Source organism: Ipomoea triloba, chromosome 12 (assembly GCF_003576645.1).
Source record: "Ipomoea triloba cultivar NCNSP0323 chromosome 12, ASM357664v1".
NCBI classification, from domain to species: Eukaryota; Viridiplantae; Streptophyta; class Magnoliopsida; order Solanales; family Convolvulaceae; genus Ipomoea; species Ipomoea triloba.
The window spans coordinates 19,303,164-19,315,405 of record NC_044927.1 but is presented as its reverse complement, the minus strand read 5'-3'; the positions used below and the strand labels follow the sequence as shown (position 1 = coordinate 19,315,405).

The 12,242-nt window shown below is 35.5% G+C and overlaps 2 protein-coding genes and 4 non-coding genes across 6 annotated transcripts; 2 read left to right on the top strand and 4 right to left on the bottom strand.

Annotated features, from left to right (window-relative positions):
• Nucleotides 1–40: 40 nt before the first annotated feature.
• Nucleotides 41–114, bottom strand: TRNAV-CAC. The gene has a single exon. It is a non-coding gene; the product is annotated as a tRNA-Val (tRNA).
• Nucleotides 115–288: 174 nt separating this feature from the next.
• On the bottom strand, nt 289–362 carry TRNAV-CAC. The gene has a single exon. It is a non-coding gene; the product is annotated as a tRNA-Val (tRNA).
• A 168-nt stretch (nt 363–530) lies between these two features.
• On the bottom strand, nt 531–604 carry TRNAV-CAC. The gene has a single exon. It is a non-coding gene; the product is annotated as a tRNA-Val (tRNA).
• Nucleotides 605–829: 225 nt separating this feature from the next.
• Nucleotides 830–903, bottom strand: TRNAV-CAC. The gene has a single exon. It is a non-coding gene; the product is annotated as a tRNA-Val (tRNA).
• A 2,782-nt stretch (nt 904–3,685) lies between these two features.
• LOC115997914 (beta-carotene isomerase D27, chloroplastic) lies at nt 3,686–9,538 on the top strand. The gene is made up of 6 exons (XM_031237334.1): nt 3,686–4,111; nt 8,316–8,408; nt 8,512–8,573; nt 8,833–8,939; nt 9,056–9,151; nt 9,229–9,538. The coding sequence occupies exons 1-6, from the start codon at nt 3,716–3,718 to the stop codon at nt 9,276–9,278; spliced, it is 804 nt and encodes a 267-aa protein (XP_031093194.1). The 5' UTR covers nt 3,686–3,715; the 3' UTR covers nt 9,279–9,538.
• Nucleotides 9,539–10,915: 1,377 nt separating this feature from the next.
• Nucleotides 10,916–11,953, top strand: LOC115999486. The gene is made up of 3 exons (XM_031239335.1): nt 10,916–11,157; nt 11,237–11,533; nt 11,647–11,953. The coding sequence occupies exons 1-3, from the start codon at nt 10,916–10,918 to the stop codon at nt 11,951–11,953; spliced, it is 846 nt and encodes a 281-aa protein (XP_031095195.1).
• The last annotated feature ends 289 nt before the right edge of the window (nt 11,954–12,242 follow it).

Below are 12,242 nucleotides of genomic sequence, written 5' to 3'. Positions count from 1 at the left end.
TTTTTTTTTTTTTTTTTTTTTTTTTTTTTTTTTTTTTTTATGTTTGAGCCCGAGTTTGACCCGGGGACCTTTAGTGTGTGAGACTAGCGTGATAACCAACTACACCACCCAGACTCATTGCAATTTAATATTAGATATATGCATTGGATAATTATTTTCGTTCGTCGCCAATACAAATATAAATATAAATAAATATCTAAGAAAAAGGGGAGAATTAATATCAAGGCAATTCCAATTTTTGTTATTAACTTTTTTTTTTGTGTATTTTAAACCAACAATTATACCAAATGTCTAAGCCCGGGTTTGAACCAGGGACCTCTAGTGTGTGAGACTAATGTGATAACCAACTACACCACCCAGACTCGTTGCAATTTAATATTAGACATATGCATTGGATAATTATTTTCGTTCGTCGCCAATACAAATAAATATCTAAGGAAAAGGGGAGAGTTAATATCAAGGCAATTCCAATTTTTGTTATTAACTTTTTTTTTTTTTTGTGTATTTGAAACCAACAATTAGTTACCAAATGTCTGAGCCCGGGTTTGAACCGGGGACCTCTAGTGTGTGAGACTAGCATGATAACCAAGTACACCACCCAGACTCGTTGCAATTTGATATTAGACATATGCATTGGATAATTATTTTCGTTCATCGCCACTACAAATATAAATATAAATAAATAGAAATATTTATTGAATAAAAATTGTATAATATAGAAATAAAATAAAAACAAATTAAAACAAAAACTATAAAAAAAATGCTAAAGTCTAAGAAAAAGGAGAGAGTTAATATCAAGGCAGTTCCAATTTATGTTATTAACTCTAAATGTTTGAGCCCAAATTTGAACTGGGGACCTCTAGTGTGTGAGACTAACATGATAACCAACTACACCACCCAAACTCGATGTAGTTTTCTTTTTGTTATTAACTTTTCAATTGGTCAAGTGCGAAACCTATTTTTTTCAATTTGTATCAAAAGTGGTCATTTTGTCACAAAGTAAGTTAGTTTACTGTCTAAATGGAGGGTATTATTGTTATTTGCTTCTTTTTTTTACACTGCTCTAACACTACTAGACATATTTTTTAACTAAAATTTATTTGTATTTTGTAGCAATTTATTTCTATTTTAGTACTAGTGACTCTGTTAACTACTTTCTCAACCTATTGAAGCACAAAGAGTTAATGTCGTCTCCACTTTGGCTTGAACCCACCTCCTTCCATATGTGAGTGCAACCGGATGCCATTAGATCAAAAGGTCTTGGCAGCAAATTATTTCTATTATGTAGCACTTTTTTAAACATATCTGTACTTTTAAAATCTACTCCAAACTTGTACTCTTTCTCTAAATTTGATGTAGATTTTTGTCACATAAGACAGTAAAAGTAAAAAAAAAAAAAGAAAAAAAAAAGTCCGTGTAGTAGACTTGCGTATGGTCTTTGATGTTTCTATCTCATGCAAGACCCACAAAAAAAATCATTTTTACAGACTTGCAATAAGAGCTCAACATTCTCTTTCCAAACCTCTCTCTCCTCCACATGAACCAAAAAGTTGCAAAAAGGACCTCCTTATAAACCATTAAATTGGATACCCTAAGATTTTGAAAGTTGTATAAAAGTGAGAAAAAAGTCACGTTATTTTATGTGATAAATTAGTTGAGTAATTATTATCACATTGTACGAATGTAATGATTACATCAAGAAAAAAACTGTGTACAGCCCAAGTAGTTCATTTACTTCTTCTCTCTGGTAGTCCCCTACATGTAAGTTGTTAGCAGTCTAATACCCATTACACCCACATTTTGTCATTTTCAATCTCCCTGCCCAAAATATGTTGTTACACTCACAGAGCATATGCATATCCCTTCTATTAACCACAGAATCGAGCTGGGGCCGAAAGAGATATCAACTTTCCAGAATCGGCCGGAACTCGAGTTTTCCACGCGCCCAATGGGCCTAGATTCGATCCGAATGAAGCCCAAGTTGTTTTCAATGTTGACCGGAATAAGTGATTCAGGCAAATTATTGTGTGGACCATGAATATAAGGTACATTTTTATTTCATAGTATATATAAATAATGTACTTTTAGTACTATTGACTCAATCTACTGAAGCATAAAGAGATAACAGCGTCTCCACTGAGGCTCGAACCCACCCCTTCCGCATGAGAGTGCAATCAGGTGCCACTAGACCACAAGGTTATTGGTGTACTTTAAGTACTTAAATAATGTACTCTAAAATAATGTACTTTATGTATAAAAATAATGTACTTTTAATATATTAAAAATGTGCTTTTTATTTATGATTCACACAGCTATGTGGACCATGGTCCATGCAATAATAATTGAGTTATTTACGATTGGGCCGACACTTGTGGCCAGCATGGGAGCAAATTATATCATGGACAAGTGTCCAACATGGGAGCAAATTATATCATGGATCAAGGATCTAGCATATGTTATGAATCATGGTTTAAAATGATATTTTTTTTAAAGAAAAATGATATTTAGATTATGTGTTTGTAGTTAACATATTATGTGTCTGGAATTAACAGATTATATGTTTGTAAATAAATTGAAGACACATAATATGTTAGACAATTTTACTATAGTTTCATTACAGTACAATTAAAGTACCATTTTAATTCAACTACAATTTTATTTTAAATACTCTGTAATTTTATTTTATTCTGAGCACATCATAAATATGAGATTAGTTAAGTATAACCGCCGTCGTTTCTTTTTACTTTAAGAAACAACAGATTTTGGGTATGGTCCGCACAACTGCAGATGATCTACCGTATAACAATTGAATATGCTAATTGTAAACACATAATATGCAATGTGCATGTAGTTAACAAATTATGTGCCATCAATTCATTTAGATACATATAATTTATTAACTGAAGGCACATAATATATTAACTGTAGACACATAATTTTTGTGGACTCTGGCGGATGGTATAACAATGACAATCATTATATGGTGGACCATGGCCTACACAGTTGTATGGTCCAATAAGGTGCCATTTCTTTTAATTAAAAGAAACAGTTGACGTTACCGTGAACCAATAACGTATCACGTTACATATATGCATACTATCAAATGCTCCTCTAGTATAATTAAATTATACTTTAGTATTGCTATAATGAACCTAATGTGGGTATCAAATGAAATTGGATAACAGAATTCATACAAATATGTTTATTATAAAATGAACATTGAGTGAAATTAAGATGATATGTTATTGTTGCTATAATGAATCTATTGCATGTATAACATAAATTGAATAGTATAGCTCATACACATGCATATTGTCAAATGAACTTATAATAGAATTAAAATGATACTTTATTATGTATATAAAATGAATCTATATAGTAGAAACATGAAGTGTTATTAAAATAATATTTAAACATTACTGTAATTAATAAAATTAGTGTGTACAAGATGAAACTAAAAACAAAGCCCATTCAAATGTAACGAACTAGAAAAACGATAACATATTTTTTTTGATATTAATAAAATTAAAATCAAATAATATCGTTTTACTTTATTGTCCACACTGCTACTTGTAGCATTATCCACAATTAAATTAGCATACTTTTAAGGCATACGTGGCATAATCCTTATCACCAACAACTAAACGTACAAAATCTCATTGGCCTATGATATTGAATGGTCACAACATTTTTGTTTGGGTAGATTGGAATATTGATGGTGGCGCTTAGCTTCCAACCAATCCACAAGCCATACACAGGGGGCTCAGCTTTTCCTGATAGCTCTTGGTGCCGGCGGCAATGGACTCGCCGGAGAAGCCTTACTCTTCGATGCGGTATTGCGGAGCCGTCGGGGCAGCCGGCACCGATGGGGCAGAAAACAAAGTACAAGGATGGGCTGTTTGAGAAGGCTTTCATGACTCTGTTTGCTCGGAAAATGGAGAAATTTGCGGATAAAAAAAAGGGTTCGCCGGCGAAAGGTTGGTTTGGGTATGACTATGAAAGCTTTGTGGATGTGTCGAGAAGAGTAATGCAAGGAAGGTCTCGGCCGCAGCAGCAAGAAGTGGTGCGTGAGGTGCTCCTGTCCATGCTTCCTCCCGGCGCTCCGGCACAGGTAAAACTTAACCGGTAAACCAAAGTTCATGCCCGAATTGTTTGGGCCGATTTCACTCGGTCCATTTGTTACAATGGACGAATTTATACTATGAAGTCCATTCCAGGCCCGACTTAGTCCGTTTTATACTAGGAAGTCCACTCCAGGCCCGACTTAGTCCATCTGTTACAATGGGCAGACTATAGTTAGTTTGTTTTATAGCACAGAAAGTCCGATTTAGGTGCGACCCAATCATTATTGCATAGACCATGGTCCACACAGCTGTGCTGTGTGGACCAAAAATAAAAATTACATTATTTTTGTACTGAAGGTACATTATTTTTGTACCGCAGGTACATTATTTTAGGGTACATTATTTTTATACTGAAGGTAGGACTGTCAAAGCGGGCCGGCACGCCCCACCGCGGGCCTAAATTTTGGCGGGCTTTTGCGGACCGGCCCGCCAGGCCCGCGGGCAGGATTACTACAACCCTAACTCGCCCCACGCGAGCCGGCCCGCGAGCTTTTAAAAAATAAAAATAAAAAATAAATATATATTATAATATTATAAATAAATAAATAAATAAATATATATATATATATATATATATATATATATATATATATATATATATATTATGTTATGTTAGTATATACTATATAATATAGTATATATCTACTATACTAATAAGAGCCAAAGAGAGTTAGGCCTAAAATGGGTAGAAAAAATGGCAGTCAAATTATTTAATCAAATGGATGGTTCAGATGAATTATTTAATCAAATAGATGGTTAAGATAATTCAGATTAATATTATTAATAGAGATTACCTAATTTAACCTTACTTTTATGATTATCTGTTAAGTTTTCCGTTAAATATTATCTTCTCCGTTAATATTCCGTTAACTTTTAACTTACCCATTAATTTCTATAAGAAAGGTCTTAGGTTCGAACCTCATCTCAATCAAATTTGACATAATTAAGTTCCTCACTCTATTTACTCTTATTAAATTAAATAAATTAGTAGCTACAACAAAAAATGATACATATGTATTTCTTTAATTTAGAATTATGTGTCTACAATACCTTTATTTGAAAAAATTATTCATTATCAAAAAATTAAATTAATTTAGAGAAATAATTTCATTAGTTATATTGTCTTTATTTTCTCTCATGCAAAGATTCTTTACATTCAAATTTATCAATTGATATTCATTACATTGTCCATTATCTTATTTTTTTTTTTACAATATCTTGTAATGGCTAAAGTGTCATTCCGCACCATGAACCATTCCCGATTATTCATCCCGCACCATAGACTTCAATAAGTGACTATTCGAGCCATAAACTAAATTTTTTTTTTCCACCTATAACTTTTTATAGGTTTTCCACAGGTTACCGGTAATCTCACGCTGACATGGAATTTTTTATTATTTTATTTTATTTTTTGGTATTCTTCTTTTAGCAGCCGACTGCACTTGCCGAAGGGATTATTTTCCGATGAGCTGCACTTGGTGGGTTTGATGAAAAAAAAACACTAAACAGAACAATAGAGAGACAGAGCAAAGCACAAAATTCAAAACTTTTGAAACTTCCATCCACCAATAAACTAATGGATGGTTATTTTTTGATTTTAACCACTTTGATTCTGGAACATCTGTGTTTCTAGATCTTTAAAGTGGTTCCAAATTTCAAGATGTTTTACTTTTATACACAAAAACATATTTCTTCTCCTCCCAAAAACATATTTCCAGAAACCCTTTTTATAAGAAAAAGAGAAAAAGATCATACTTGATAATAAGATCATCTTCTTCTGTAAAATTCCCTCTTTTTAGGTTTGGCCTCTGGTAGTTTATCCACCTCAATCTGCAACTCTTCCCACATCTAAGCAATCCTAAACATCCCAAGAAACAAAAAGTTCAATCATGGTTGGATATCAACACTGTTGACACACCCCATTTACCGTTACCTTCCCCCAGCTTGTTTTTGAGAAACTTTAAGCCATCGCCGAAAGATTATGTGTTAATGATCAACGAGAGTGTGAGAGAAACTCTGTAGGCACTGGATTTGGATTATTTGTAGCCCACGTGCGAGCAAACAACTTTAGACATCATATGATCTGTACCCAATCGAAAAGGAGAAAGAACAAGGGGCTTTGCTTTGCAGTCAAGTATAAGCTCACCCAACACCCAACTCCAACAGAGGGCTTGGCTTTGCAGTCGTCGATTCGGAAGATTAAAGACTGCATTCGCCAATTTCGCCGAAGGTTTGTTGTTCGTCGATTCAGACGGGAAGTCGGAAACTTTTCGCAGGAGGATTTTTATTTTTATTTTTATTTTATCTTACATGGACTCCATCTCATTTAATTAAAGCCACCTCATTAACAAATAAGCCACATCAGCTTGAAACCGATGACATGTCATCAGTTATACCGGAAAACCTACAAAAAAGACTAGGCGGAAAAAAAATTTGGTTTATGGCTCGAATAGTCACTTATTGAAGACTATGGTGTGGGATGAATAATCGGAAATGGTTCATGGTGCGGAATGACACTTTAGCCTCTTGTAATTAAATATCAAAGTTATGGTACAAAATAATGTTATATATTTATTTATCAAGTATTTTATTAATACTATGAAAAAATATTTTAAAATAATTTGAAGCTAATTATATTAACTACTTGGGGATTGGTTGACAAAGAGAGTACTCAAATAATAACCCAACAAATTGAAGCGGAATCGCTCTATTTTACTCTTATTGAATTAAATAAATTAGTAGTTACACAAAAAAATGATACATATGTATTTCTTTAATGCCATGAAAAAAATAAAAAAGAATAGTTTGAAACCAATCATATTAACTACTTGGTTGATTTATTGACAATGAAAGTACTCAAATAACCCATTACCCAGCAAATTGAAGCAAGAAACTACCTTTTAATATTTTTGGAATATATAATATTTTAAATTTTCAAATTTTTATTAATTTATTTAATCTTTTTTCTTAAACTATGGATTTCTTTATCCACAATAACTCATTCAACAATAATGGTTGAACCAAATGAACCCCGAGAAGAACACCTAAAGGAAAGTCCATAGCTTCTATATCATAATCTCATTGCATGATGTTGTCATCTATGCTACCAACAATAACCGAATTGCAAATAACACGCTACCAACAAAAAGGAAAAGAACAAATAGTAAAGATGAAGACAATGACAATATTACTCAAAAGAGAATTAAGAACACTTAGAAAAATTCAAATGAAAAGTAGTATTTATTTAAATTATCATTTTTAGACCAAATATTTAAACTATCGATTTTACAAGGTTGCAAACATTTATTTTAGTAATAATTATAATGAATTTTCGATATTATCTTGGAGTCATATACTTTGAGTTAGATATTTAAATAAAAAAGTTCGACATTCAATTACCCATGTATAAACTTCTCCTATATAATCTTGCATTGATATACTTTCAAATATTTATTTAAATATAAACATTGGACATTAACTCATTCGCGCAGTGCGCGTATAAAACTAGTATATATATAAACTTAGTGTTCTGTGCGTGTGTTCTGTGTACGCACAGAACACTAAGTTTATATATTATATATTAGATATATATATTATATTATATATATTTTATATATATTATATTATATATTATACATATTTTATATATATTATATTTTTTATGAAATAAGGGCTAGGCCCGTAGGCCGACCCGCAACCCGCTCGGGTTGCGGGTCAATTCTAGCCCGCCCCGTTAGGCCCGCATTTTTACGGGCCTATTTTTTCATGACCTTAACCCGCCCCACGGTGGGGCGGGTGCGGGCTGACCCACGGGCCGGCCCGCGGGCTTTAGTCCATTTTGACAGAGGTACATTATTTGATATATACTATCAAATAATGTACCTACAGTACAAAAATAATATACTTTTTATTTTTGGTCCACACACATGATCCATGCAATAATTGCCCGTTTGGGCCGATCCGACTCGATTCATTTGTTACAATGAACGGACTAGTTAGTCCGTTTTATACTACAAAAAGTTCAATTCTGGCCCGATTTGATCCATTTGCTACAATACTTTCAAAAATATAATATGCTGGCTATGGGGTTCGAACCCATGCACACTTATATGCAAAAGATCTTAAGTCTTCCCCCTTAACCTCTCAAGCAAACCAGCTAATGTTGATACATACTGTTTTTATATTATACAGTTCAAAAAGTTGTTTCCTCCAACAAAATGGGCAGCAGAGTTCAATGCTGCAGTAACAGTTCCTTTCTTCTACTGGTTAGTTGGACCTTCCGAGGTATGCCACAAGCTCTCTGCTCTATCAATGGCTGCCTTTAAAAAAAAATTCCAAAACTAAGCATTTTGTATAATCCTTTGCAATGCATCTGATCGACAAGTAGGTTGTGGAAGTGGAGGTGAATGGAGTGAAACAAAAGAGTGGAGTTCTTATAAAGAAATGCAGGTATATATAGTATTATTCAACAAGACTCGTTGAATAAAGACTTGATTCTAATTTCATCCTCTTGACGATTACCCTTCTTTTTTACTTTTAGTTTGCAAATTGTAATTTAATCAGATTTGATCCTCTATTAAATATGTGTTACTTTTAATTCGATTGTGATAATTAAAAGTGACACATTTTTAATAGCAGTAATCAAATCAGATCGATATCAATTTTAAATTCGAGAATTAATTAATTGACATGCATTTCCCATCTCAAGATACTTGGAGAATAGTGGGTGTGTAGGAATGTGTGTTAACATGTGCAAAATACCAACTCAAGACTTCTTCACCAACGAATTTGGACTTCCATTAACTATGAATCCAAGTATGTTTCATTCCCTCTTTTCATTTTTTGTAAATTGTAACATTACATTATGTACAATCACTACAAGTACAAAATAATTATCCACCATGGCCATCCCACGCCCAATAACGATGCAGATTTTGAAGATATGAGTTGTGAGATGGTGTATGGCCAACCACCACCGCCCTATGAACAAGATCCAGTGGCCAAACAACCTTGTTTTGCTGACATATGTGAGTTTAATTTCCTTTCTAGGGACTCAATCATATTTATGGTCACTTGTTTTCTAACAAGCAAGCTTTGATTGTAGGCTCCATGGCGAAACCCAGTTCCAGTGTCTGCCATAAACTACAAGCTTAGCAATATGTTGTTATGCTTAGCTTGCGACTCTGATCTGCTCCAGGAAGCTATACAGTTTACAGAGTGTAAAGTATAAAATATACTATTAGATATGGAATAGGATTGTGTATGCAAAAGATTTTTTAAAAGATCGAGAGAGTGAGAGAAGAAAGATTGTGTATGCAAAATTATAATCATGATAAAAATGTTGCTCTCACTAGCTTGTTTGACAATTGGCCGTTAGCGAATTGGTTAGTGGATTGTGTTAGTGTTTTGACTAACAGATTGTTTTAGCAGCCTATAGGAATGTTTGGTAAAATTAGCTATTTATGATTAGCGGTTAACATATCAAAAGACATATATGAACATGAGTATAATTTATAAAATAATAATTTTGTCTAGATTGGATTACAAAACTCGAGATATAATTATCAATTTTCAATAAAGGGACTAATTGAATATAATTAGGTCAAATTACTTAAGTTTGGCAGAAAATATACATCATAAAATTGACATATAGAATGTACAAAAATATATAGGACAAATTAATATTTTTTCCAAAGCTTTTTAATTTACAAAGTAAGTGAATTGCTAAGCCGTTTTGATGATGAAGCGCAAGTCCAACAACATACTCAAAAAAATAATAGTTGTTATACGGTGGACAATGATCATGTGTGAACCATAGTTAGTGACGGAGTAATTGGGCAAGCAGCACTCGACCCGAACCACAAGAAGACAGACAGTCTCATGAAGTTAAACAACCACCCGTTATGCTGAGGAGAGAAGTTATTGCCAATGGCTCACTACACTTCACATTCAAGGCTCGCCATCATGAAGACGGTTACCCTCAAAGGAGAAGAGACGTTGTACTTGTAGTATAAGTAGTAGGCCTGTTGTTGTAGGAGAGGGACACACAAAACACTATTGTACTGAAACTGATTACTCATTGTACTTTACTAATATACAAATATACTCCGGTAACATATTTACCGTCATTGGTGCTCTTATTGAGAGCCGAGATCAAATCTCAAGCGACACTTCACACATTACTAAATTCAACTTATCATTGGAGATAGCTCGATCAGGATCTAGCAGCTCCCATGGTTCTCGTCACGTGAATCATGGCAACACCTCTGATGATTTTCAAGAACAGCCCAACAACGATCATGATGGTGATCTTCGCCAGCGGCACAACAACGACCACAGTGGAGGGCGGCAAACGCCCAAGGCACGTGTACCTCCTATGGACCCCCAGGCGACAGCCCGGGCCATTCAGCAGGCAACGACGACTTTAGCTCAATGCGTGGCGGATATTCAAGGCCCAGTACCCCAAGCATCCGCACAGAAGGATGAGATAGAGAAAGAGAGGACCCAGCGTCTATGTCGTGGTGCAACTCATCGGCCAGCCATTTCTATGCCCGCCAAAGGACAGTGGGGCGAGAGGTTTGCTATCCAGCAGAGGTTGTGGACACAATCGAAGGCCAAGGGGTCACCCACCAAGGGTCCACACCAAGATGGAGCAATCGCAACGGGTAGAAGGGGTGGGTGAGTCTGGAGGGCCGGTTCCGCGTCGGTCCACGGCGCCCAAGCAAACCCCGAGTTTGCAGGAGGAAGTGGTAGAGCGACTACGAAAGAAAATAGGGGAACTAGAGAAGAAAATGGAGGCAAGGGAGCAGTCGCCTGAGCTCGAGGTGAGGATCGCTGCACCATTTGTCGCACGAATAATGGACGCACCCCTTCCAAAGGAGTTCAGGCTTCTAGTTATCAAAGCTTACGCAGGGACCTCAGACCCGCGTTCGCACATGACGAGGTATAAGGCGGTAATGGTGATGATTGGGGCAGAAGATGCCATTATGTGCAGAGCATTTTTGTCCACTTTGGATGGGGCGACCCAAGACTGGTTCATTACGATCCTAGATGGCTCAATCCAAAATTTTGGAGAGCTATCAAAAAAGCTTTTTGAATTACTTCTCTGACAGTATACAACGTAAGAAATCTTTCTCTCACCTCTACGCAATAAGGCAAGATAGAGGGGAAAGCTTAAAAGATTTTTTGAACAAATGGAAGAAGGAAGTTAACAATGTGTATGATTTTGATTCCAAGGAGTCGATCCTAGTATTCATCCAAGCGCTCAGATCTGAAGACTTCCACAGGCAACTAAACACCCATCGTCCTCGCTCTTATGAAGATCTAATGAGGACGGTCAGTCGTTACGCAGAAGCAGAGGAAACTGATAAGAATAAAAAAGAAGAGGAGGAAGGCAAAGCAATGGGAAAGTCTGGGCCAAACCAACCAAGATGTCAGATTTAGGCCAACCAAGGAGTCAAGCTTCAAGAGGACCCCGCTTGATCCCTATGCGTCATTTAACCCCGCTAACCCATCCGGTTAGGGTAATCCTGAACCAAGCTAAGGAGTTGGGGATGGTTCAATTTCCAAAGGTGTGCATGAAAGTTTCCCCTAAAGTAGACCAGACCAAATACCATCGGTTCCACCGGCAAGTTGGCCATGACACTAACAAGTGTCACATTCTAAAAGGACAAATAGAAGAGCTAATTCAGAACGAATATTTTACTCAGTTTGTTAAGTATCCAAGGCAACAGCAAGGTCAACCCGGAAATGTGTGGCGGAAGGATGAGGACCCCGAGCTATCCGTTTCCAACACCAAAAAGAAAAGTTGCGATCAAGTCATGAAATGAGTGGGCAATTAGTTAGAGGAGGAGCTCGCGCAACGCAAGAAGCATGTTATTTGCTAAAAGCTTAAAAATTTGTTGAAAAAAAAAAATACATATTTTATATATAATCGTTCCACAGTTGGTATTACATGGCATTTCCCCCCCTTTTTTATTTTGGATCGCGAAGTGCGTTCGACGGATTCAGATTTTGCTTGAAGTAGGACCTTCAGATACAAGAGGGAGCTCTTCATCTTGGAAAAGAACCATAGCTAGAGAAGTACTTGTATCTTTCTATCTAGGTTCGTAGGGCACA